At 42.4% G+C, this 27,815-nt stretch overlaps 2 protein-coding genes and 1 non-coding gene across 3 annotated transcripts in view; 1 reads left to right on the forward strand and 2 right to left on the reverse strand.

Annotated features, from left to right (window-relative positions):
* The window catches only part of ITIH2 (inter-alpha-trypsin inhibitor heavy chain 2), a 36,335-nt gene extending 17,112 nt beyond the window's left edge, over positions 1 to 19,223 (forward strand). Inside the window, exons 12-21 of the mRNA XM_032425778.1 lie at positions 1,085 to 1,266; positions 2,119 to 2,304; positions 2,687 to 2,826; positions 3,865 to 4,034; positions 6,456 to 6,593; positions 11,420 to 11,533; positions 11,933 to 12,131; positions 12,707 to 12,879; positions 14,080 to 14,191; positions 16,364 to 19,223. Coding sequence (XP_032281669.1) covers positions 1,085 to 1,266; positions 2,119 to 2,304; positions 2,687 to 2,826; positions 3,865 to 4,034; positions 6,456 to 6,593; positions 11,420 to 11,533; positions 11,933 to 12,131; positions 12,707 to 12,879; positions 14,080 to 14,191; positions 16,364 to 16,511 — 1,562 coding nt within the window. The 3' untranslated portion in view covers positions 16,512 to 19,223. The remainder of the gene's footprint in view (positions 1 to 1,084; positions 1,267 to 2,118; positions 2,305 to 2,686; positions 2,827 to 3,864; positions 4,035 to 6,455; positions 6,594 to 11,419; positions 11,534 to 11,932; positions 12,132 to 12,706; positions 12,880 to 14,079; positions 14,192 to 16,363) is intronic.
* Positions 19,224 to 21,184: 1,961 nt separating this feature from the next.
* KIN (Kin17 DNA and RNA binding protein) overlaps positions 21,185 to 27,815 on the reverse strand; it is a 34,907-nt gene continuing 28,276 nt past the window's right edge. Inside the window, exons 12-13 of the mRNA XM_032425780.1 lie at positions 27,510 to 27,610; positions 21,185 to 23,837 (exon numbers count right to left, since the gene is read on the reverse strand). Of these exons, the coding sequence (XP_032281671.1) occupies positions 23,775 to 23,837; positions 27,510 to 27,610 (164 nt within the window). The 3' untranslated portion in view covers positions 21,185 to 23,774. The remainder of the gene's footprint in view (positions 23,838 to 27,509; positions 27,611 to 27,815) is intronic.
* On the reverse strand, positions 25,536 to 25,638 carry LOC116645696. Its single transcript, XR_004301999.1, has one exon. It is a non-coding gene; the product is annotated as a U6 spliceosomal RNA (small nuclear RNA).

Below are 27,815 nucleotides of genomic sequence, written 5' to 3' on the forward strand. Positions count from 1 at the left end.
CATTTGTCATTACGGTTTTGTGGTAGATTCAGTGGTAGAGATTGAATTCTACCTCTCAGATCAGATTACTTTTTAAATTCCATTTCAGGGGTACCTGCCTGGCTCACTTGGTGGAGCATGTGACTCTTGATCTCGGGGTTGTGAGTTTGAGCCCCACACTGGTGTAGAGATTACTTTAAAAAAAATAAAATCTTGAAAAAAATAAAAATAAAAAACTCAATTTGAGAATAAAATCATAAAGAAGAAAAGGAAACATAGCAAAAAATTAAGTCTGCTTCTTATTTCTGTCCCTTAACCATCCAGTTCCTGTCCCCGGAGGCAATCTTTGGTTAGCAATTTCTTGTGTATCTTTCCAGATATATTCTGTGCATATGTGTATACTCCATATACATATATACACACTTATATGTGAATATATATACACACTCATACATACACACATGCCTATATGCAAATACATCCTACATATACCAATTTTTACACTGTTTTCCCCCTTAAAAATGTATCTTTGAGATCATTCAATATAAATACATACAGTTACGTTGCTCTTTTTAATAACTGCATAGTTGCATAGTATCCCACAGTTTGAATGTATCATCATTTAACCAACCTCCCTTACTGCTGTGCATTTGTTTTCAATCTGTTGCTACTCCCAATAATGTTGCTATGTATGATTGCCCATACGTCATTTCCATTTGTGTGAGTGCAGCTTAAGAAAAACCCCTAGAAGTTGAGTCTCTGGGTCAAAGGGGAAGTGCAGGGGTGCCTGGGTGGCTCAGTCGGTTAAGCGTCTGCCTTAGGCTCAAGTCATGATCCCGGGGTCCTGGGATCGAGTCCTGCATTGGGCTCTCTGCTCCGCGGGAAGCCTGCTTCTCCCTCTCCCACTCCCCCTGCTTGTGTTCCCTCTCTTGCTGTGTCTCTCTCTGTCAAATAAATAAATAGAAGCTTTAAAAAAAATTTTTTTTTAAAAAGGGGAAGTGAATTTTTAATTTGACAAATTTTGCTAAACTGCCCTCCGTGGATTTTCCAAAAACATTATAACATTGCCCCTCATTCTCTTCCTCTCTGTCGTCATCAACTTTAGGTGAACTGAAATTGTCAAAAATTCAGAAAAACGTGAAGCAGAACATCCGAGACAATATCTCCTTGTTCAGCTTGGGGATAGGATTTGACGTTGATTACGATTTTTTGAAGAGACTATCCAATGAAAACCGTGGAATTGCTCAAAGGATTTATGGAAACCAGGACACATACTCCCAGCTCAAAGTAACACTTTTTTTCTGTTCTTTCTTCCTCCTTCACTCAAAGTCATTCAACTAGCCAAATTTAAGTGACAATTGTCATCATTTCAGCTATGTTCGGCCGTGACAACCAGAAAGTGTTCGATTGCTTTCTCACCCCACCCTGCATGGGTATCTGCTCTGCATTGACAGTGAGATTTAAGGCAGGAGGGGGATGGGCACACACTCCCTACTCCCTGAGCAAGTCCTCCCATGCATCATCAAAGCTTCTGGGCTCTCCAGTCCCACTAAACAACTGGTCCTTCTTAACATCGTGGCCATTGTTTCCCCTTCAAAGTGCATTGGCGTCTTGGTATCAGCTTTTTATAATGCAACACAGATCAAACGATAGCCTGTAAATGTACTTGAGCAGGGAGCCTGACGCGGGGCTCCATCCAGGACCCTGGAATCACGACCTGAGCCGAAGGCAGACGCTTAACTGACTGGCGCCCCCAAGGGTAATATTCTTAACAATTTTTTGTTTCTCCATTTCTCAGTTCATCTGATAATTGTGAGAATTTTCCCTGTCTCATAGCTTTCCACAGAGATCCTGTGAAAATAAATTAAGAGATACCAGCTAACCATTTGAGGAATCTCAGCAAAAAGTGCTTTAGGGGCACCTGGATAGCTCAGTTGGTTAAGCGTCCGACTCTTGATTTCAGCTCACGTCATGATCTCAGGGTCGTGAGACCCAGCCCTGAGTCGGGCTCCGTGCTGGGCGTGGGTCCTGCTTAAGATGCTCTCTCTCTCCTTCTGCCCCTCCCCCCTTTTAAAAAAGTGTGTTAGACTGATGAAGTAGTATGAAAATAATGATTTCTCTGTTTTTTATGAATTGTAGAAATTCTACAACCAGGTCTCTACTCCATTGCTCCGGAATGTTCAGTTCAACTATCCCCACTTATCAGTATCGGATGTCACTCAAAACAGTTTCCACAACTATTTTGGAGGCTCAGAGATTGTGGTGGCAGGAAAATATAAGCCTGATAAATTGGAGCAGTTACAGAGCATCATCACTGCCACTTCGGTACTTCTACTTATCTCCTTATTTCTCAAAAGACTAACTGGTCCCCTCGATACAGTCCATCTTGTATATTAACAGGTTAATATTTTGCATTCCAAGAATCTTGCATGTGGAATAAAAGTGATAAAGTGGAAGGGAAGGCATGAGAATATCTCTGCCATGGTCCCCAAACCATTCTGTAAATCCTTCCCTTCTGATCCCAAAGCCAATCCCAAACCTTGCATGTGTGCACTTACTTCCTCTTTTGTATTCTTTTGAATTATTTTGCGCTTCCCTTGAAGTTACATAGCTCCCTGATTCACTCACAGTAGGTAGGAAAAATGTGGATTGATTAACTATAGTTCTGCTCCCCCGATGTCTTTCAACTGAATCTTCCATCATCCAGGCTAACACGGAGTTAGTCTTAGAAACTCTGGCCGAAATGGACGACTTGGAGGATTTTCTATCAAAAGATAAGCATGCAGATCCTGATTTCACCAGGAAATTGTGGGCCTATCTGACAATCAACCAACTTCTAGCTGAGCGGTAAGAAGAGAAGAGTATACATAACAGGGATTTGCAAAAGTAAGAGGTTTGCCTTGAATATTTTGAAAGTAATACACAAGAAGGATTTGGAACCAAGAAAAGCGGCAAATTAACTCGGGATTTGGATTGTCAATTTCCACTGGTTCCAAGCACTTTAAGTAAAGCTGAGTTCACAATTTTCTTTTTTATCGAGGTATAACATACACAAAGTGGGTGAAGTGCATGAATTTTAAGCATACAGTTTAATGAATTCTTAGGTGTGTCACCCATGTAATCACCACCCGGATCGTTATAGAACACTTCTGTCCTCTCTGAAGGGTCCTTTGTTCTCCTTCCCACAGAACACCCCCCACACACACACCTGTGGTAGAAATCATGGTCATCATCAATTAGTTTTCTGTGGCTATCCCTGCCCCTTTACTGAAGCATGCTGGGTGCATTCACAGCAAAATTACAGATACACAGCGCTTTGCTGAAGTTCAATACTGATTTTTCAGGAACAGTCCCTGGAAAACAGATCAGTGGTTGCCGGGGGCTGAGGGGCAGGATGACCGGGCGGAGCACAGGGGATCTTTAGGGCAGTGAAAGTGTCTGTACGATAGTACAATCGTGAATACATGTCATCACACGGTTGTTAAAGCCCACAGAATGTGCACCGCCAAGAACAAACCCTAATGTAAACCATGGACTTTGGTGATGAGTAAATGTCTGCGTATGTTCATAGGTTGTAACAAATACACCACTCTGGTGGGGGGTTGTTGATAATGGGGGAGGCTATGGTGTGTGGGCACAGGGAGTATCTGGGAAATCTGTCCTTTCTCCTCAATTTTACTGTGAACCGAAAACTGATCTGAAAAATAAAGTCTATTTAAAAAAAAAAAAAAAAAGTCCTGTAGGACTGCATGGCTAAATAAAATCCTGGCTTCATGGAGCCAGTTAGCCTTCTTTTATCCCAGGGTCCCGGCTGAGCCCAGAGGTGGTGGGGTGTGGGACGTAAGCACAGTAATGTTCTCGAATGCCTCTGTTTCCCAAATATAGAAGCCTGGCTCCTACAGCTGCTGCCAAAAGGAAAATTACAAAAACTATCCTGCAGATGTCTCTGGAACATCACATAGTGACCCCACTCACCGCGATGGTGATTGAGAACGAGGCCGGGGATGAGCGCATGCTGGCCGACTCTCCCCCTCAAGATCATTCCTGTTGCTCAGGTCAGTGCTTCCATCTGCTGGACAAATAGGACGGGTCAGCTTTCTTAGCCTGCACTGGGGTCCTCCAACCTCAGCTCCTCTCCCCCTGCAGCCCGCCTCTTGTTCCCAGCCCTGGGTCCCCGTGTGTCCAAGCTCTTCCTGTCAATTTACTTTGGGGTAGTTTATTGTTATGGTCTTAGAACTTTTGCTCACTTAGCTCCCAAAGGAATTTTGAAGACCTACATACCCCGGCACGCATTGTTTAAATCAGCATTTAACCATTTTTCACCACACTTAAATAGTTGCAGCGAATTTAATTTGGGGCGTATTGTAAACATTGAATTTTTTTTAAAGATTTCTTATTTATTTATTTGTCAGAGAGAGAGAGAGAGAGAGAGCACAGGCTTAGGGAGCAGCAAGCAGAGAGAGAAGCAAGCAGAGGGAGAAGCAGGCTCCCCACTGAGCAGGGAGCCCGATGCGGGACTCGATCCCAGGACCCTGGGATCCTGACCTGAGCCGGAGGCAGACGCCTAACTGACTGAGCCACCCAGGTGCCCCAATAGTGAATGTTTAAAATAAATAAACCTGTTACATCACTGTTTTAAGTGTATCCAACGACATGGAATACCTAACTTGGTACTCTCCATCATCCATTAAAAAAAATACATAAACAAATTCTATTATTGGAAATTTTATATGGTTCTTTTTTCTAGTTGAACTGGTATTTCCATTCCTGGCAGAATCATGTCTCAGTGTAATACACTGCTATGTGGGAAAGACTTTTACTGATCATCCTGCTCCTATGCAAGAAAAATGTTTACAAATTTAAATTTTTTTCAATTTCTTGTGACCATTAGATTCTGAGTGTTCAAATTTTTTTTCTAGATTGAGTTTTATTAAAATTACTACAAGTAGGCAATTGGTCAAAATAATATACATGGATTATAAATTTGATATCCCAAAGTAAAATTTTATTGAAAATCATCTCTTAATGAGAAAAAAATGTGGCTGAGTGTTTTTTCAAGTACCTATGGGTAAGTGTTATTTATTAATAGATTGAAAGAGTTCAGATTCAGTGTCATTTCTTCTTTAAAAAAATTTTAGGGGTGCTTGGCTGGCTCAGTCAGTGGAGTGTGTGACTCTTGATCTTGGGGTTGTGAGTTCAAGCCCCAAGTTGGATGTAGAGATTCCTTAAAATTAAATCTTAAAAAAAATGTTTTTATAGGCCTAAGTCCTGATAAATCTTGTTGACATAGGTTAAGTAGATAGGAATGGAATGAATTTGGTCCCAGCAACTGTCACTCACTTACAGCTTCTTCAAAGTTACATGCCAAACTCACATAGGATCTAGTATGCAAAAATTATTTTTAATGATCTAGCGCATGACAGCTCGGGTCCTACTTCAACTCTATTTAAAGCAAAGAACTGGAAACTGTCTGACTTGCAAACGGATTTGTGTCCCTTGCAACGGATTGGAGTCATTCCAGTTTTTGGCACTACACCAATTTTCCCGGGAGGTTTTTAGTGAGAGAGCATGCCTTCCACTTCTCAACTGGGAGAAAGGGGTTTTCTTAGGAAAAGTACACGTGGAAGCTGAGAACCTTGAAATTGCCACAAGCCACCCGTGATTTCTGTGTCCTGGGGAAAAGTCCTAAGCTGTGCTCAGGGGCACGTGTGCTAAGTTTAGAAGACGTTGGCTTATCACCTTCTTCCTGCCCTCCCTTTCCTAGGAACTAATCCTATTGAAACACAGTCTTAAGAATGGCCTGCACACCCTGGAGGGATCACTTTCCACATTTTTCATTTTGTCCAAGTGAGATGCCAGGTAACCGCAGCAGTCTAGGGTTCAAGGAGCTCGTACTTCTGACATCCCAGTTACAAGAGCCTGGGGCCCCACAGCTAAATTTCTCTGGGCAGAAACTCGCCCTAGATAAACTGGCATTTATAAGTGGTTTTGTATCAGCTAGGTAAGACGCCTAGGTGAACTGCCATTTGTTTTCTCTAAGACAGGAAGGCTGCCTGTATATCAGAAAGCAAAATGAACTTGCTATAACCAGCAGGGGAAACTAGCTGGCTGAGAAACTGAATTGTTTAGATTGTTGTTTGGTGAGGCAATAGGAAGGGACCCAGGCCGAGGCGGCTGTAATCCAGGACTTCTCCAGGGGCTGGCCTGGACATCATCTCCCCGGCCTGGGCTGAAGACGCGGGGCCCTTCTCCAGCCTCTGTGGGGCAGATCCCACAGTCCGGGGCCCAGACTCTGCAGAGAGCCCTCGAGCAGGCCCCACAGTGGAAAAACAGGAAAAGCGGGAACAGAGAAAGTTCTGGAATAAAATTAATGGGAGAAAACCATAGCCGAGAACCTCTAGGGTCTGCGTAACACAGATACTTGAAGTTGTAAGAAATCTCCATGGGAACTAATGGCTACGGGTTTTTCTATACAGGTGCCCTGTATTATGGAAACAAGGTTGTTCCGAGTTCAGTCCCATCTTGGGTCAACCCTTCCCCAACACCGAAGATCCCAATGCCTGTACTGGGAGCTCAAGTGCTCGAGGCAACTCCTCCCCCACATGTGATGAGAGGTAAGAGACCTTTACCACTGCTTTCACATCCTGGCTTCCTGGATCGCAATCCTGTGGAGCATTTATTTATATACATTTAAAAGTCGTCCTGGTAAAATAAATAAATAAATAAATAAATAAATAAATAAAATTAAAAAGTCCTGGTAAACCAGGTGACTTCTATAGGCATGGTTGACCCTCCACTGAGAGAAGAGAGTTTTGTGTATGAATCAGCTTGGGCCAGACACCAGACAGTACTTCATTAGTTCCTGATGTAGTGTTCTATGATTCATCGTTTGCACACAACACCCAGTGCTCCTTGCAGTACGTGCCCTCCTTAATACCCATCACCGGGCTAACCCATCCCCCTCCCCCCTTTCCCTCTGAAACCTTCCGTTTGTTTCCCGGAGTCCACAGTCTCTCATGGTTCGTCTCCCCCTCCGATTTCCGCCCCTTCATTTTTCCCTTCCTTCTCCTAATGTCCTCCGTGCTATTCCTTATGTTCCACAAATAAGTGAAACCATATGATAATTGACGTTCTCTGCTTGACTTATTTCACTTAGCATAATCTCCTCCAGCTCCATCCAGGTCAATGCAAATGGTGGGTATTCATCCTTTCTGATGGCTGAGTAATATTCCATTGTATATATGGACCACATCTTCTTTATTCATTCATCTGTTGAAGGGCATCTTGGCTCTTTCCATAGTTTGGCTATTGTGGACATTTCTGCTATGAACATTGGGGTGCATGTGCCCCTTCTTTTCACTACATCTGTATCTTTGGGGTAAATACCCAGTAGTGTAATTGCTGGGTCGTAGGGTAGCTCTATTTTCAGATTTTTGAGGAACCTCCATACTGTCTTCCAGAGTGGCTGCACCAGCTTGCATTCCCACCAACAGGGTTCCCCTTTCTCCACATCCTCACCAACATTTGTTGTTTCCTGCCTTGTTAATTTTTGCCATTCTAACTGGTGTAAGGTAGTATTGCATTGTGGTTTTGATTTGTATTTCCCTGATGACAAGTGATTTTGAACACTTTTTCATGTGTCTGGTAGCCATTTGTATGTCTTTGGAGAAGTGTCTGTTCATGTCTTCTGCCTGTTTTTTGACTTGGTTATTTGTTTTTTGGGTGTTGAGTTTGAGAAGTTCTTTCTAGATCTTGGATACCAGCCCTTTATCTGAAATTTCAATAGCAGAGTAGCTCCTGATGTTCCTAGAAGCTTGCAGCTTTTCTAGGCTGCCTGGAACACAGAATCTTCTAGCAAGAACATTTCTGACTGTCAGAACTGATTTCTCAAGACTGTACACCCACCACTTACAGAGCACCAAATTGGCACAGAGAAAACATAGGACTTCGATTCAATTTTTAGAGCGAGTGCAACTCACCCCTATGGCTTGTCTCTAAAAGTATTCTTTGTGGGCCAAAAGTGATTTGCTTTTTCGCTCTTTCATCTGCGGCAATGCTTTATCCGGAGGTCCCTCCCCTGTCCTACCTGGCACGTCCGAGGACAGAGCTTCATGAGGGGCTCTGAACTGAGCTTCCGGCCAGCAGTGGTAATTTAACTTTACACACTGCACGTGTGGGGAGGGCATCCACAGGTCAGGTTACAGTGCTGGCAAAATTGCCATCTTTCCTGTGCCGAGTGGCTCTCAGAGCAAGAGACAAGGGCAAGGACAGGTGCGTGAGCCCCTCACACTGTGGCTTTGCAAGACGAAGCTTCTGTAGAAACATGTAGAGATAAAGCTAACCTCATTTTTTATATTCTTTCCAGTAAGAATGCAGTGCTTCCTCTGAGTGTACATAGTCTGCTGTATGATGCAGTTAAAGGGACAAGGTCTTGAGAGTCAGACAGTTCCGGGGTCAGACTCTGCCCCTGTGACAGTGGGCCAGACTCTGGGACCTCTCTAGGTCTCAGTGAGCCCACCAGTAAAATGGAGATGGTGATAAATTGCAGGGTGGTTATAACCTTAGTTCCTTGTGGAAGCTCATAAACACCAGGTCCTCAGGAATCTATGAAGTTAGTCATGGGAGCCCTCAATCTACCTTCAACCTGATCTAAATGTAAGGCTACACAGACTCACCTAAATATGACGTTTCTGCTGTCTAGAGTGATACCAGTTCAGTAGTTGATTCGTGGTTACCTACCAGCAGGTGTGATTAGTGGGATTTTGGTTAATTAAAATGGCAAAATCAATGATGATCTCTAATAAAAGCTATGTCCTTCAAAAAATATTTCAAAACACCTTATTTGTGTAAAGGAAGAAGCTATCATCACAAAATGAATTTTTTTAATTGAAAAAGATGAGAACCTTTGTTCTGTGTTTTAATAATGCCCTCTAGTGCCCAGCTCAACACAAAATCAATTCACCGAGTATTTATTGACCTCACCACGAGAGTTTGGTAATGTGAGGGGTGCAAAGAAGTACCAGATTGTATTCCTGTTCTGCATTCACTTATCTTCCATTTCATGTTCCAAAACACACACATGAACGTAAACGAGCGTATCAGAGCAGGTGGGAGAATGGGCTTGTCATCGGACAGCTTGGCTTTGCTCATAGCTCTGCCATGCACTAACTCTGTAATGTGACCTCGGGCAGGTGACCTGTCCTCTGCGAGGATACGAAGAGAATTAGTTGAGTTAATGTTTGCATGGGACTTTGTGATAACATCTAGAAGACAATAGCCTCTCAATGAATGGAAGCCTGGTCTTTCATTTTAATCTGGAAAAGACGACCACTATGGTTCTTACAGCTCAGACCTTCCTGTCTCCGGGGCCTTGAGGGACTCAGGCGGGAAGCCTGGCAGATCTGAATTGTTCCTCTGCGCTCAGTTACCTGACATTGTGGATTCTCCCACCGGTCTCTGGAATCTTCCGTCCCCCGTCCGTCCTGTTTCCCATTCAATGTAACATCTCTTGCCTGGGTTACTGCTGCGTTAGCTGCTAACTGATCTTCCCACGTCCACTTCCCAATACTTAATTTATACTGTGACAAGTAATTTCCCTGAAGTCAAATCATGTCCCATTTTTTTCTCAAAAACTACAAATAGCTCCCCAACTTAAAGCTTCATTCTTAGGTGTGGTGCTCCACCCATCTCCACAACCCCCATTTTTGGTCTTTTTCTACATTCTTCAAGAACCCATCCCCTAGTTACATTGAGGTACTTTGCCAACAAATCACCCACTTTTATACCTCCATGCTGTGTACTCAGAGTAAAATCTCTGTTTCTTCTGTGTCTTTTGCCTCTCCTAGCTTCAAGGTTTTGTGTGAACTCCTTCACCAGGCCTTTCTCAACTGGCCAGGCGGGGCTGGTCACCCTTCATCTTTACCCTCAGAGCGTTGCACTTGTGCCATTTTTTTGTCATTTATTTTATTCTCTCTTCCCTCAGTGGGTGTGTCTGTCTCAATGAAGAAAAACTGTGAAGGAAAAAAATTATTCCTGATATTCGTTAGAGCACGCAAGGTCAGGAAGACCTTATTCAAGGGGGGCCATTACAATGGGTATGGGGACCCCCCTCAATGGGGTCTTGCAGTTGGGTGGAGAAGATTGGACTCAGCTCCAAATACAGCATGGCAAAGTTGGAGTTTATAGACAAGGACAGGGTGAGGCAGTGGGTGCAAAATCACTCAGAGGAAACATCAGGATTAAGGGGGATTCTGGCCAAACCGACCTAACAGGGTTCTTGCTGAAGGCAGCCAGGCGATCAGATGTCACCTGGAGGGCGGTGGGGGATGAGGAACCCAGTTAGATATCAAGGGTGCTCAGTATGGCAGGTGGGGATTCTAGCTAAGCCAGCCTGCTAGGATTCTTGCTAAAATTGGACAATGCAGAGACAAACATGTAAGTCCAAAAGCTGAGGCCTTGTTGAAAAGGTCGGGGGAACCTAAGTGGAGTTTGGTCAAGGAGAGAATCTTGGTCACTCCTTCATTAAATTGTGACTTTCTTGAAGGTCTTATAAATAAGACCATGACTTATTTGTAGCTATACCAAACATTGCCTAATTCAGTGCTTTGGACATAGTTGGGTTTTTTTCTTACCAACTATTTGTTGAATGATTAAACAAACAAACAAACAAGAAAGATCAGTCAGAATAAGGTCGTCCAGTAGCAAAGGAGTTCTTTCTTGAGAGAAGCTTGATGCTTCATTGCTCTTGGAATTGATTAATATCCATCTGTATGCCAACAAATAATATTATGTCTCCTTTATTTTTATGTTTTGTGTATAGCTACTTAAAAAAACACACATCTTTTTCTCTATCTATACAACACTCACGGTATGTATATACACACATATAGTATATATACGTATACATGATGTGTATGTGTGCTTTTCTTATTCTTTGTGTCTTTCTTTGTTTTTAATATTTTATTTATTTATTTGACAGAGAGAGAGAGAGAGCAAGGGGGGGGGACACAAGCAGGGGGAGTGGGAGAGGGAGAAGCAGGCTTCCAGCTGAGCAGGGATCCCAACGTGGGGCTCGATCCTAGGACCCTGGGATCATGACCTGAGCCGAAGGCAGACACTTAACGACTGAGCCACCCAGGCACCCCTTTTGTGTCTTTCTTATTCATTTTTTTATCTCTAGCCTAGATCATATGTGATAGTTTCAGAATAAGTATACACTATATTTGTAAAATAATAAAACTCTGACGGAAACTCCATAGGGAAGGGACAATGGGTCTGCACCACTGGGTCCCCAACGCCTAGAACAGAACCTAGCATCTAGTAGAAGCACCATAAATATTTGTTCTTGTTAAGTTAAAGATGTTCAGGAATAAAGTACTGTTCAATGTCACCTTCCTTTCTATGATTTTGTTTGATTTCATTTTCTCTGTGTATTTTCCAGTTGAAAATGACCCACATTTCATCATTTACCTACCAAAAAATGAAAAGAATATTTGTTTCAATATTGACTCAGAACCTGGAAAGATTTTCAACCTTGTTTCCGATCCAGAATCAGGTAAAATAAAAAGATGCTATATTTGAAATAGGCAATTAGATCATTGTCATGTTTCACTGTCACTACTTGGGATTTCTTTCTTTCCCATAAAAGAAGTCCTGTACTTTTCAAACTCTGATAATTAGTGAGAAATGAATTATAAATATATTCCAAGGGGAATTAGAATAGCTAAGAAACTGTGTATGAACTAGCAGATCTTGCTGTGATATAAATCATTTAAAGTATAATAAGACATAGTAACAAAGTGAAAGTTGCATAGGAAAAAAATGTTATGTAAGTCCTGAAGCAAAAAATAATAATAATTTTCCCATATTGTCAAGTTTTGTAAATTTGAATAATGGTGCCCGCATGTGCCAAAAAATGGCGCACAGAGAGAAAAAAGCGTGTTTTCTTCTCCAGGGATTTTGGTCAATGGGCAGCTCATTGGTGCTAAGAAACCCAAGAATGGAAAACTCAGCACCTATTTTGGAACACTGGGATTTTATTTACAAAGCGAAGACATGAAAATAGAGATCAGCACCAAGACCATCACCCTGAGTCGGGGCTCTCGGGTGTCTGTCCTTTCCTGGTCTGACACAGCTCGTGTCATTAATCAGAGGCGAGTACTGTCATGTCCGGATGCGGGTCTGTCCTCCACACATGACTACACAAATCGATCCAGAAATCCGTAATCGAAACGCAGAACTTACAGTCATCATTTTAATTGTGAAGAAGTCGAGGTTCAGATTGATTGTTGTTGCCTACTCAGCCCTCTGTCCCCTGCCCCCCGGCAGCTGAGTCCATGTCTTTTGACCACTGTGTGTCTCAGCACCAGCCTGCGGCCTGGCATGTAGTGAGGACTCGATAAAGACGTGCCGGATAAGTGAATGAATCCATCAAAAATCCCCAGCCAACTCCATGTCGGAGTGTGCCCGGAAACACTACGATTGTGTCTTATGAGTCATATTTTCCCATGATTACCTGTTCATTGCTTTTATACAAACATATAAACTGACAGAATTCCGGAGCCAGGAGCAAAAACAACATTCTGTAATGAAAAGTGCTGTAGAGGGCCTAGAATACTCGTGGGATTGTCCAGGGCGGGATGGCGAGCTCAGGTTCACGGTGGGAGGAATGGCTTCCTAAAAACAGTGTGTTCTAGAAACATTGACTCCATTTTGCCTTTTGCCCCAGGGTGCTTGTCTCTGTGAAGAAGGAGCAAACTGTGACTATCACCGTGGATAAAGACATGTCCTTCTCTGTTTTACTCCATCGCGTTTGGAAGAAGCATCCAATCAATGTAGACTTTTTGGGGATCTACATTCCCCCCACAAACAAGTTTTCACCTAAAGCACATGGACTAATAGGTACGGTGTTTATCACCCATCTGGCAAGTGAGTCTTGGTCTCGAGCAACTTTGGAGGTTAGAACTTGGACAGTGATGGGTCTGGACTCAAAGGACAGGTTGGGGCCATGCTCTGTGCCTGGGTCTTGATTTATACAGGGGACTGAGGACACACAGGGGCCAATGCCATTGACAGAACCATTTATTGTCACTCAGGTTCCCCTAGAAACAAAGAGGCATGGCCCACCATGCAGGGCCACGGAAGAAGGCCAGGTTTTAGTCAGGGACCCAAAGCAACAGGTTTAGGCCAGAGCCTCTCCTGAGTTTCTGTGGGAAGACAAAGCAGAGCAGGGTAGTTCCGGGTTGGCTAGCTTGAATCATTTCGGCAGGCTTTGGGCTCTTGGGTGGTCTCTAGTTACCTGGCCCCTGGCCCTGGAATGCTTCCGGGTCGCACAGGCCAGGTAGGGGAGGTCTGGCCCTGGGATGGTTCACATGCAGATCATAGCATGCTCCTGAGTCCTCCACTGTCTTTCAGAACTGGCTGGCCCTGGGAGGGGCAGTCTCTCCCCAGCCGGTCAGGGTTTTTGATGTCAGCTCATAATATACAGAAGATAACAAACATGATTCATGCAACCCGACAGAGCAGGGCAGGGGGACTCGGTGATGCTCTAGCCAAGACCATTTGCTGTGGCAGGTGAGGTTTTCCTCGAACCAGGATTTCATCCTCACAAACTGGGCGAAAGGTTAGAGAAGCGATATACACTTTCAATTTTACATGGAAGATGTTTTTTTTCTAACTGAAGAGAGGTGAACTGGTTTTGGAAGTCTGTGATAACAAGCAGGGTATCTAGGTTCACTTTCCCTACTACTTTTTAAGGAATGGTTCCAGTTTAAGCATGTGGCATCACAAACCTTGTCCCTGCGATTTAAGCCATGTGGCAGGTGCTCACCCCGTCATCAGGGTGGGCGTTCCGATCCACTTCTTGTCCAGTAGGTCAGCCTCATATGTGAGATGACTGTGGGTCGAGCAGCCCAGCTTTGCTCTTGGGAAGGACCCATCCCTTCCATCGCTCTGCCCTTCTCCTCTCAATATGTCTTTCTACCCCAGAAATTCTGGGGAAGGGGTGGACAGAAATGCAGCTTGGGCCAAATGATGATGAGACTGGTTTTTTATTTACCCTCGGGTTCTGTGTAAATCAGCATCTGGACTTTGTCTCACTAGGCCAGTTCATGCATGAGCCGAAGATCCGTATCTTCAATGAACGACCGGGAAAGGTCCCCGAGAAGCCAGAGGCGAGCATGGAAGTGAAGGGATACACGCTGACTGTCACCAGGTAGGCCTTGGAGGCATACAACAGTAACGGAGAGCACGCCTCCCGGGATTAAACTCACACAGTATCATAGAAGCAAGAAAAGCTCTTGCAAGAGTTACCTATGTCAGACTGAACGGTTCATCAGGAAGAGACACATACACAACGTTTGCATAACGACGCCACAGGTGGGCCAGGCTAAATGCAAATAAGGACTAGCTAGACAAATAGGTACCATAAAAGGCCGAGGACAATTAAGCTGTTGGTCTCACCGTCAAGCATTACTAGCCCTATGGACACAAGCTGGATTACTGAAAAAGCTGATCAAAGGAGGAAATCGTAAAAGTACCTGTGAACTAGGGTGCCTGGGTGGCTCAGTCAGTTGAGCGTCCGACTTTTGGTTTCCGCTCAGGTCATGATCTCAGAGTCGTGGGACTAAGCCCTGAGTCAGGCTCCTCACTCAGCACGGAGTCTGCTTGAGATGCTCTCTCTCTCCCCCTGCCCCTCCCCCCACTCACTCTCTCTCAAAATACATCTTTAAAAAAAAATACCTGTGAACCACAGTGCTAGAGAATGAATGGATATGTTTACCTAAGACTGGAGCCTTCTTCTTCTTCTTGAGCATGAATCTACCCAATGTATTTTTGTGTAGCTTTTCTCATGCAAACCATATCCATATGCTTCGTTTTGAAGTGAGAATTCCATATCGCAAAGCATTCTGAGTGTAACATTCTTATCAGTCTTTTCAATTTCTCCCAGTCCTCGACAGTAGTCTCCCCTGTGCTATCTGATAGCATCTTAAAGCAGGTGGGGTTTTGTTTTTTTTTTTGCCTTTTAAGAGTTTTTACAAAGCAATCAACTTTGCTTTATAAGAAATGACTTTTTTTTAAAGATTTTATTCATTTATTTGACAGAGAGACACAGTGAGAGAGGGAACACAAGCAGGGGGAGTGGGAGAGGGAAGCAGGCCCCCCCGCTGAGCAGGGAGCCCGATGTGAGGCTCGACCTCAGGACCCTGGGATCATGACCTGAGCTGAAGGCAAACGCTTAACGACTGAGCCACCCAGGCACCCCAGAAATGACTTTCTTTGCATACAAATGTCATTGGCTTCTATGTAAGTAAGCGATAAAATCGCAGTCATAATTAAGCCATACGTACCACCACACGTAGCTTTGTGAAGTACAACAATGAACTCTTGGGGCGCCTGGGTGGCTCAGATGGTTAAGCGTCTGCCTTCAGCTCAGGTCATGATCCCAGGGTCCTGGGATGGAGCCCTGCCTTGGGCTCCCTGCTCAGCAGGGAGTCTGTTTCTCCCTCTCCCTCTGCCTGCCACTCCCCCTGCTTGTGCTCTCTCTCTCTCTGTCAAATAAATAAATAAGTCAAAATCTTTAAAAAACAAGAGAGAACAAAAGATGAGCTCTTAGTGAGTATACCACTCACCCGGTTCCGGAGCACTGGAGACCAGTGAGTTACCAATGGGCATCAGTGAGTGTGTTTGATAAAGCAACGGTGAGCACAGGTAATCACAGTAAGAACAGTTATCTGGGGTTGGTGAACACACATCTGCTATCCTCTAACAACAAAAGTAACTGTTAGGCCTCAAGTTCATCTACCGCAAGCACCTAGTGACGCATAACTGAAATTGAGCTGACCTGGGGCCATGCACTATTGTATATATTCTAAAGCTCACTAGTGACAATAGGCCCTATGACTTTTTAAATCATTGGCTTCTTTTTCCTTTAAGTGAAAGGCATGAATTTCTCAGAAACAGCCGGCATCGCCCTTACATAGCACTCTCACCCACCCAGGGAGGTGGGGGGCATCTTGGATTCATCCTGCAGGTGACATGTGAGGTTAGCCCACAGCACTCCAGTGTTGGGTTCCCGCCTTCTTTCCAACTGAAAGTTAATTTGCACTCCTCACCTTGCTGGAAAAGTCTCTATTGGTCAATCTCCAAAGGGTTATTTGAATTATCTAAGGATACACTGCTTATTCCCTGTCCTTCCAACACCAAGCCCCAGATAATGATGTTCCATACGACTTGGAGAGTGCGGATGGGTGGGGGCGAGCGGATATGGCCCTAGAAGGAACGTGCTACAAAGAACAGCAAGGGACGGAGCGTGTCTCCTTTCCAGATATGCAGACTGGCCAAGCCTTGGACTGTGTCCTAACCATACGCACCATTTTCCTTGCAGAGGTCTGCAGAAAGACTACCGAACAGATAGAGTGTTTGGAACGGAGGTCTCCTGTTGGTTTGTGCACAACAGTGGAAAAGGTTTCATCGATGGGCATTACAAGGATTACTTCGTGCCTCAGCTTTATAGCTTTCTCAAAAGGCCTTAAAGATTGATGGCTTTGGAAATTATCTGTAGGTACAGTTTTTCCCTGCAGTCATTCTTTGGTCTGAATAATTAAAACACTAACCAGACATCATGGTGGTTTTTAAAACCTGTTAATACATCTGAAGAAAAATAAACACTTTGCAAAGAAGAGTTAGGATTTTGTTGAGTTTTCCGATGTTAAGAGGTGTTCATCAAGGTCATGCAAAGGAGAGCTGCTTTGGCGAGTCAGACTGGCTTCCGGACAGAGCCCTACATTTGGCATTTACTGTGATGATTTCATTATTCTCGAGTGTCAGGTCCTCAACCTTGCAGGCTGAGTACATTTTTACGTTGTCAGGTACATGGGATGTTCATTTCTGAGAAGGTGATTTGGCGAACATCGAGTAAGAACAGGGAAGTTCCTTGATCTTAACTGTTCTGTGGCTATAAATACTAAAGCCCTGTCACCAGCTGTTGGGATAGACTTGCCAAGGTACCTGTGATGGCCCAATATGGTTAGCAAGGATTCCCTCCACAGCGTTGGCCTTAGAAGTCCTTTTTAGTCCATGAAGCCTGTGTAAGTCAGGTGCTCCAGAGAAAGAGAAACACATATATGTGTGTGTGTATATTTAAATACACACACAGGGAGAGAGAGAGATTTATTACAACAATTTGTTCCCATTGTTACAAATGCTGGTAGTTTCAAACCTGCAGGGTGGGCTGACTGATGGCATGGCGCAGGAGAACCAGGGAAAGCCGATGTTTTTGTTTGAAGGCCATTAGGCAGGAAGAATCAATGTTGCAGATGAAATCCACAGGCAGTCAGCGAGAGCGTTCCCACTCACTGGGGGGAGGGTCATCCTCTCTGTTCCACACAGGCCTTCAACTGATTGGATGAGGCCCACTTCAGGAAGGCCATCTCTTCTACTCAGTCTATGATTTAAATGTAAATGTCATCCAAAAACACCTTCATAGAAACCACCAAAAGCATGTTTGACTAACTCTGTGGGTACCCCATGGCCCAGCCACGTTGACACATAAAATACACTGTCACAAGGCCTTAGTTCACCAATCTCTCTCTGTTCGCAAAGCCATTCTCCAAATAAGATATGATACAAATGGGAGGGGTCTGCTTATTAAATTACAATCTCTCCTAACAGGTCTGCCTCCCTGACATTATCCCAAGGTCACCTCAGAGATGGTGTTGCTCCCAAATTCTTCACATATGTAAAATCGCTCCGGACATTACCTCACATGGCTGTTGATGTTACTATGAATCTGTAGGCAATCACAGTTCCAGATTCTCTGGAAGCCACATGTTTCACACAGATTTAATGATCTTGAACACGGAGGCTTCCTGAGTATTCCTTGTAGACTTTTTGTCTGAGAGTAATGCCATTTACATTATTAAACCTTGTATGATTAGACTTCGTTTCAAAATAAATTTGACTAGCAAGTTATGTCCTAACAAAAGGCTAATGACATTTATAAGGCAGAATAAATAAACAACTAATCGGATGTCTTCATCACGTCCACATTAATCTAGTGGATCTTCGTGATATGGTGCCAGTCGGATTCATTTTAAGTCTGTACTTTCCTTTGTTTCTAACTGCCCTTTAAAAATCAATTCCTAGAATAAGGATATATTTCCAAAGGCCAAAGTGGTAAAATTGCACTTAAAAAAAGGTTTAAAGTTATATTGTTATGAAGCTTTCTCTCCATAATTTAGTAAAAGTCATTTTTATTTTAGAAAGTACACAAAACTCCCTTTTTGGACACACCCAACCTCTATTTGAACAATCAAGTGATTATCTTTTGACCTAATTGTAAAATATTAAAGAAATGTGATATTTCTAGAATCCAAAGGTGACCCCAGTGCTAAAGAGGCAAATGGCATTGGTTTTTAGCTTCATCTATGGTTACCTATGATACATTAAAAAAGTCTATGACATCTTTCCCATTTTCTGTTTCAAACATACTGATCTTAAAATGCTAATATTTAACACAGACTTCAAAAGTGGGTTCTTATAATTAATTCTGTTACTTGGTAACAATTTGGACCTTAAGACTTTTATGCCTTTAAGACTTTTATACCTTTAGATATATAAGTTTAGATCGATTCCTAGTATTTTATATGTGCTCTGTAGTTTTAAAAATAATAATGATGATCTTGGGCTGTGCATTTATATGCAGGATATTGAACAAGGGTTCTATCAAATAAACTAGATTTAAAGTCAAATCCATGTTATTCAAATTATTAAAATCTTTATTAATAGCTGGTGTGTTGAATAATAAAACTAAACTTGTATTCATACTGTCCACATGTCCCCATTGAGACCAGTAATATGCCTTCTCTATATAATTAGAGTTACAAATGAATAATCAATTTTGAATTTCAAATGAAAGAACCAAATTAACAGGGATAGTTGGAAAGGAGGAAACTCTTCCACTGTCTACCTCTTGATTAGTTTCTGAAAGTATTATGCTTTCAGCAATAAAGGAAAATAACCTGACAATTACCTATATTATGTTTTCTTATTCTTTGGAGCACTTTGTAACCCACTGGGAATTGATCAGTATTTAATTTTGTATAGAGTAGTGGTATTCAACTTAAATCTCAGTTGGGGTATCACAGAGCTGCTATCTGTCATATATATTAATCATCTTTAGGACTTCTGTAGCCTAGCTTCAAAGCACTTTGTAAGTATCAATCTAAATGGTTTCCATTAAACCAAGCAAATATGTCTTATTGTCAGGGAAATTAGAGCCCATGTTTGAAAAAAACAGCCTCTGGTCTCAGATTGCATCTCTGTCGTAAGTTTATATGTTTACTTGTGTTTTTAAGTTACTGAAAATCAATTTTCTAAGAGTTGGAAAATTGGCAATCCAAAGAAATAACTGGGATGAAAAGGAAATTAACGATTGTCTCAATGTATAGTAAAAATGAACTATGAATCAGGAGTTATTTTAGTACCTACTGGTGTGAGATATGCAAATCATTGTACATGTTTATAGGATCACTTAATACCATAAAAAGTGGCATTTTAACTTCAGCCTTATCCCAATTGAAAGAGATATGTCATTCCAAAGACACTAAGATCAAAGTAAAAGTTACCTGGCTGCCGGAATACATAAAAATGCTTAAGTAATGCTCATGTATGCTGGGTACATAAAAATGCGGTAAGAATTTAGTAGTATTATTTTTAACACTTTTTCCACACTGGCCAAGTTTACAGGAGTGACTTTTTCTGGGCTATCCATGTAGGAGAAAGAAAAATCAAGGATGTCTCCTTTTAATGGTATAATGATTCAGTTATTCACTTAATGTTTCTGGGGGGCACTTCAGTCAATCCTATAACCAATTTAACAATCAAGGCTGATTCATATTCTAATCCTGTGATTCTATTTTAGTGAAGTAGGAACTGAGGTGTATGCTGATATTAGTTAATGAAATCTCTTACTGAGGCCCAGCAAAGTTAGGGTGGATTTTTAAGTTGCTGCCCTAGATTATCAAGTTCCTCTTTACTCGTCAATCATTTCATTTGAATATCAGTTCACTGAACATTGTCAATTCCTACATAACACGCATCTTGGGTCTATACCCGCTTCTCACATCTTAATCTCCAGCACCTACTGCAATGACTTATTTACCAGAGGCACTAGGTAAATGTTTGTTGAATGAATTTACTCAAGTATGACAGCAAAAATGGATAGACAGAAGTAGACAAGGGGAAAAGCAGCAAAGAAGGCAATAGATCCAATGGCATGCCCAATGAAGAAAACTCAGGGAATCTGGTTTCCCAAGACACTATTACCAATAATTTGATATGACCTCAAGTGATATGATGAAAAATAGCTTTCTAAAAAATGAGAGGACAAGCCACGTATTGGGAGAAAATATATTTGCAAAAGAATTATCTGATAAGGGACTGTTTTCCAAAACACACAAAGAACTCTTAAAACTCAACAATAAGAAAATGAACAGCCCAATTAAAAAATGGGCAAAAGACTTAGACACTTCACCAAAGAAACACAGATGGCAGATAAGCACATGAAAAGATGCTCAATGTCATATGTCACTAGGGAATTGCAAATTAAAATAACAATGAGATACCACTACACACCTATCAGAATGGCCAAAAATCGAAACACTGACACCACCAAATGCTGGTGAGGATGTGGAGCAACAGGAACGCTCAATCATCGCTGGTGGGAATGCAAAATGGTGCAGCCACTGTGGAAGACAGTTTGGCAGTTTCTTAGAAAACTAAACATATTCTTACCATATGATCCAGCAATTGCGCTCCTTGGCACTTACCCCGAGTTGAAAACATGTCCACATAAAAACTACGCATGGATGTTTATAGCAGCTTTATTTATAATTGACAAAATCTAGAAGCAACCAAGATGTCCTTCAGTGGGGGAATGGGTAGATCGTGGTTCGTCCAGAAAAAGAAATATTATTCAGCGCTGAAAGGAAATGAGCTATCAAGCCATGAAGAGACATGGAGAAAACTTACGTGCATATAAGTGAAGGAAGCCAATCTGAAAAGTTTACATAGTGTATGATTCCAAGTATATGACATTATGGAGAAGGCAAAACTATGGGAGATAGCAAAAAAAAAAAAAAAAAAAAATTCAGTGGTTGCCAAGCGGTTGAACTGTGGGGAGAGAGGGATGAATAGGCAAATCACAGGATTTTTAGGCTGGTGAAAGTATTCTGTATGATACTATAATGGTGAATACATTTCATTATCAATTTGTCCAAACCCATAGAATGTACAATACCAAGAGTGATGCTAATATAAACTACAGACTTTGGATGATGATGAGGCATCAATCATTATCATGGTTCATTATTAACAAATGTGCCACTTTGGTGGGGGATGTGGATAGTGAGGGAGATTGTGCATGTGTGGGGACAGGGGATAGATGTGAAATCTCTGTACCTTGTGCTCAATTTTCCTGTGGGGGGGAAAAAAAGTCTATGTAAAGAAAAGTAGCTTGTGATGCTTTAAAAAGGAAACAAAGAGTCCATATAAAACTTGATTTTAGGTGTCTGCAGTCACTTTGTGTAACATAACCACTACTGGGCTCTAAGAACTTATGGGAAAAAATGTCCTGTCACCTAGAATCATATTTTTGTGCTTCAGATTTTTAAAAGTTAAAAGTCACCTCAATTATGCCACTTTATTTCATTCTGAAGATAATTTCAGGAAGATGTTGGGGAAAAGAATAAAAATGTGGGAGGCAGAGAGGAAATATTTTTTCCTATGAAGAAAACCAGGGAGGTGATTCCAAACAGATTTGGGGGAGGCATGTGAAATCTGTCGCGGTTTATTTACCATTTTATTATCGGGGAGAACCTTCTCCCTCCTGAAATTCTTCGGGCCAGATTAATACCAGGCCAGGCCACAGACGTGTGGCTCCATTTACTGAACCTACGCCCACCACCACATCTGACACTTTCTATTATTTTCTGTAGTTCTCACAACAACCCTAGAGGGACACATTTTTTTTTTTTTTTGACAATTCGTATATTAAAAACATTGAAATTCAAGAACATGATATTTTCTAAGATTACATAGCTGGTGAAAAGAACAGCCAAAATTCTATCTCAAGTCTGCTCAACTCCGAAACTCAGTTCCTTTTCGTGTGACTATGCTGTCAAGTTAGTTCAGAAACACTTGAATTCCTCCTGGAAGAATTGTGTTGGCAAAGCTACTGCCATCATCCTATTAGTATGTCTTACGCTGCGTCTTCTGTTTCTGTTCACCAGCATATATTCTCCCAGCTTCTGGCTCGAGAATTTCTCACCTCTCCCTGATGCTACATCCAAGAGAGTTGGCCTAGGGGCTGGCACACAACCCAAGTCTGGCCAATCAGTATATTCCAACCCTTGCACTTGGAGTGATCTGTCCCAATGTGGACTGGTTAAAACTCAATTCCAGTCTTCTGTTTGAACTGTGGGAGAAAGGAAGATGGGAAGCTGGAGATGCCAGCAGGCATCCTGCTGGTGTGAGGGGCTGAGAATGGAGCCAACACAGAGAAAGGAAGAGCCGCGGAGACCAAGCCCCAATAAGGCTGTTCACACTCTGAACCCCACTGGAAGCTAAGGTCTGCTCCTTTTGTCCTGTGACCTATACATTCATTTATTAAAAAATATTTTTTTTTTCATAACCCAACTAGGAGGTGGATTTCCTATCTTTTGCATCCCTAAGTAATACACTGCTCTATTGCTTAAAAATGTATAGTTCAACATTGTTGATGGGATTGTAAAATGGTGCAGCCACTTTGGAACAGTCTGGCAGTTCCTCAAAATGTTAAACACGGTATCCCATGAGTTAAAGTGAGACTCAGCGACTCCACTCCTGGGCGCTGAAAACGTACGTCCACAGAAAATCTTGTACCTGAATGTTCATGTAGCAGCATTACTCAGAATAGCCCCAAAGCAGAAACAGCCAAAATGGCCACCAACTGACCGATGGATTTTAAAAATGTGGCCTACCCATACAGTGGACTATCGCTCAGCAAGAAAACGGGAGTGAAGTATTGATACGTGGCCCGACGTGGACAGACCTTGAAAACATGATGCTACGTCAAAGAAGCTCGTCATAAAAAGACATGTTGTGTGATTACGAAGTGTCCAGAACGGCAAATCAGAGACCGGAAGTAGACTGGTGGTGGCCAGGGGCTGGGGAGAGAGGGAGGACAGGGAGTGACCATGGGCACATGCGGTGATGACAATGTTCTAAAAGTAAATAGCGGGGATGGGTGCGCGACTCTGTAGATAGACGGTAAACCACTGAATTGTACGCTTTAAATGGGTAAAATTGTATGGTGTGCGAGCTCTATCTCTATAATAACGCTGTGACTCTAGTGACTCTATTTATAGTCTGACTTTTTAAAATGTCATTATATTTATAGTTTGCAACTTTACTACAGAAAATATACAGTATATGAAGGATTTCCTCTAACTGTATGATTCTAAATAGTCTTATATAAAACACTGTACAGTAACATTCTTTTAATGAAGATTAAAAAATCATTAAGGAAATATTACAAAGGAAACAAAAACAACAAGAACAAAATTACATTGTTTTGATACTTCGTGAGACATAATTTGATTTTTCTATAAGCTTAGCTGAACAACTATACAGTAGTATTTAAATAAATCCATCTGCTTTATACAAAAGAAACACCCTAACACAGTAGAGTCTCATAATGTCTTGGTGAACACCAATTTGATGCTTTAGGATTTTAATGTGTTAACAAATTTTCAAACTCAGGCAAGTTTTGAAATGTCTTCATATTGAATTCCTTCAACTCTGCGTCCTTTTAAAGGGCCCTACAAGTTAAAACAATAGGAAAAAAAAAAGATTAAAAACACACAGGGACTTAAGACAAGAAAATGACACTACGCTTACAGATCCAAACGCGCCTTTTCCATACCCCCAGAACCCCAGTACGGTAGCTAACGTTCCTCTGCGACTCTGAATTTTAAACTTTTCTAGGGCATCCTCATCACGAAGTGCAGTGACTTCTTCAATGACATGTGAAATGTGTCATCACTACATGCTGTGGCAGGGACCTGCTGGCTGCTCCGTGTGTCCTCTGATCCCAGGATGCTTTTTCCCCGGTTCCCCGCGTGGGGAGGTGTGATCATAAGATGGAGCCCCGGCCACAGAGGGGAACGGAAGTGACGCGCGCGGTCCTCGCGTGCGGCCACAGAGGGGAACGGAAGTGACGCACGCGGTCCTGGCGTGCGGCCACAGAGGGGAACGGAAGTGACGCACGCGGTCCTCGCATGCAGCCACAGAGGGGAACGGAAGTGACGCACGCGGTCCTCGCGTGCGGCCCACCTTGCTCAGCCTTGGAGTGTGTGAAGCACACGGCAGCTGTAAGAGCCACTTGTTGAAGGTGGTGGAGACACGAGCTGTAAAAATCCTGGGCTCACACATCGCCCCTCCGAGAAGAGCTGATCAAGCTCCCATCTTGATCTTCCTGATCAAGAATACCCATCCTGGACTTTCAGAAGGAGAAGTTAAATTCTACCGTGTTTGTGCCATTTGGGGGTTTCTTTTTCAAGAGCAGATAGTATGTTAAGCAATTCAGATCCTCAAACATGTCTGTCTAGTTTAGCTCTGACAGCTCGGCTGGTCTTTATTACCGAAAATGAGCCCAACTTCAAATGTATTTGCTTTTTCTGTTCGTATCCAAAAGAAAGGAAAAGGGTTAAACTAGATACTGGGAAAGAACACCTGTCACAAAAGTGGATACAGCCTGGGAACAGAGAGGCACGAATGTGGGTCCTGAGCCCAGATTGACCAAGTTCAGATCCCACCTGCACAAGTGACTTGAGCCTTCGGTGCCCCACTATCCCCGAGGGGGGGATTAATAATAGGACCTAGGTTCCTGGGCTGTTGGGAAATAGAAACAAGTCAATAAAGTGCTTAAAACAGTATCTGGAACATGATAGGAATATGAGCTCAATAATTCTTGGCTCTTATTAAATCTTTCGGTTAAAATTTGAAAGCTGGTCCTCTCTCTTGCAAAGTATAAAATGACGATGATGATGATGACTCTAACCTTGAAGTGAGGTTTCAGTGTTTTTCATTGTGAATCATACCTCCCCTTAACAATCCTTTTTAAAATGCTACTCCTTTAATATATAACAATGACTGTATTTAAAGGAAGTAAGTTCCCAGATGAAGCATGACAAAGGGCTGAATCCTTCATTATCAAGTACAAAGGCCTGTGGTCAAGTTCGCTTTTCTCTTTTTTTTTTTTTTACAAAGCTGGGGAATGGGAAGGGAGCCAGTCCCTCAGTTAATTAGGCAAACAGGCTAAAAGGCTGAGACAGTTTTTGAACGATTTGTTAGCTACTTAAAAATCTGCTTAATAAATGAGTAAATTTCAAATATTTTGATACTGATCTACAATTTCAGATGTCAGAAATGATAAAAAATAGCAGGAGAAATCCCTTAGAAAGTTTGTGTGTTTCATGGCAATGATGTGAAGGAACCATGGGGACGCAGACGAGTGGACACACGCTCACACAGATTATTTTTTGCATGTCATCCTTGCGCAGGGGCCATGCTAATCTTCTCTGTATCGTCCCAATTTTAGCATATGCGATGCTGAAGCGGGCACAAAAGATTATTTTTTAAATGGGGGCAAGCTGCAAAAGAAAAGAAAAGTAGTAGGTGGATTTCTCCTTTGAAATGTACATGCTGCTTTGCAGTCAAGAAGGCCTTCCATGCGGGGCCCTCCCAGGCCCTGCCTCCCTGAAGTTCTGTGTGCCACACAAGCTCAGGAAGGAGGAGCCGCTCGGGTCACAGCGAGGGAGGAAAGGAACAGGCCCATGAAAACCACACACTGTGACCCAAAGGGATCTGGACGGAACCTAGAATGCCCTCCGCAGTGATTAGCTGTTTTGCATTTCCCTGAGATGAAAGCATGAATTGAAGCAGGATCTAATTTGGATAGGACTATGCATTTAAAAAAGTGCAGGAGAATCATTTTGCCAAGGAAATACGAGATGTTCCATGACCTTATGCTGGCTGAGAGAAAAACTGACCGAGTTTTTAAAAAAAACTCAATCTATGAATTTAGTCAGATCGGTACATTTCTCAGTACCAGGAGAGACGCCTTTTCCTTTCCTTCCCTTATGGTTTATGTTCGTGAATGCCAGTTTTTAAGTTCATGTTGTCAGAGACAGAAAAAAAAAATGCTCAATTTACTTAAATGTGGTTTCCCTCATATAAGGACCTACACCATTTTCCAAACGCAGTCCAGTGTTGGGTTCAGGTGCCTACAACCCCTTAACGCAATGCATGAAACTGGGCAGTTACCTGTCAGTTCTAGAGAGTGCTCAGGACGGTCATCAGACTCTCCAAGGGGTCTATTAACCCCCCAAATGCTAATGCTATGGTACTGGGTGTGAAAACTGATTTCATTTGGAGGCACAGCACAGTCGTTTGCTGTTCCAAAATGCATTAGGCGGCTGGGGGGAAAAGCCCGCTTTAGGCCCTTCCTTCCCCCAGGAGACATCTCAGGCCTTACAGGGCCGTGCTCCCAGGCCTGTCAGTGAGCCATCCGTTCTGTCAATCAACACTTTGAATTGCACATCAGATTTCCCGAAATTACTTTACTGATCTCTGCTACCTTCTAGCCCTTTATGAAAGAAGGGGAGGACTGTTTAAAATATTGATCTCTGGGGCTTTTCCCCCATTACTTCTGACTCTATATTCCCCACTAATTATACCATGTCAAATTGAGTTTTATATTAGATGTGAGGGAAAAAAAGTCGGGATGTGAAACTGTACACATGGCATACAACTTTATAAAATACCAAGACTGGAAAGGAACAGATCAAAATATTAAAGGGAGTTATCTGGCTGGGGGATTATGGGTAACTTTTAAAGCTATTTGTATTCAATTGTCCTTTTCAGGTTTTACACAATGAGTATTGCTATAGACTGAATGTGTCCCATCCAGAATTCATAGTTATGACCTAATGCCCAATGTGATCGTATTTGGTGGCAGGGCCTTTGGGGAGTGATGAGGTTGTGGGGGTGGGGCCCTCATGAATGGACTGGTGCCCTTATAAGACCCCAGGGAGCTCCTTTGTCCCTTCCACCAGGTGAGGACACATGAACCAGGAAGCAGGCCCTCCCCAGACGCTAAATCTGCCAGTGCCTTGTTCTTGCATTTCCAGCCATCAGAACTATGAAAAGCACATTTGCTTGTAAGCTACCCGGTCTATGGCATGCTGTTACAGCAGCTTGAGTGGACTAAGACACATATGCATTTCTTTTGAAATCAGAACACAAAATACTTTACAATGGCAGAGTCATTACAGAAACTAAGCTGACAGATTTCCATATAGGAGAGAAGACAAACAAAAAACCCAAACAAAAAACCCAGACTCTAAAATAAAACAAAGACCAACCCAATGAAAAAGAATTCTGGCACATTTTTAAAGCATTTAGAAATTTCTTTGTGTCAACGTACGTACAGTTTCAATGACTATAGTAGCTGAGAAGGTCTTCTCATTGATGGATTCTAAGATGCCTTCATTCCCTCTGTAGCCTCCATTTAAAACGAGAATTCTTTTTCCTACAGTAGAAAAGAGTATCACACTGAATGCAAAGAAATGTTCACTTTTTTCTTCTACTTTGTTATAGCAAAGTGCAGCTACACTGAATGAACATAACGAAAACCAAAACCCCTCTTAGAAGTTCTTCATCATTTTAGAACTCTGTAATATTCTAAAGGAGAGTTTATAGATGCCTTGATCACTGTTAACATTCTAAGAATCCTC

This window comes from Phoca vitulina, unplaced genomic scaffold (assembly GCF_004348235.1).
Source record: "Phoca vitulina isolate PV1807 unplaced genomic scaffold, GSC_HSeal_1.0 scaffold33, whole genome shotgun sequence".
Lineage (NCBI taxonomy): Eukaryota > Metazoa > Chordata > Mammalia > Carnivora > Phocidae > Phoca > Phoca vitulina.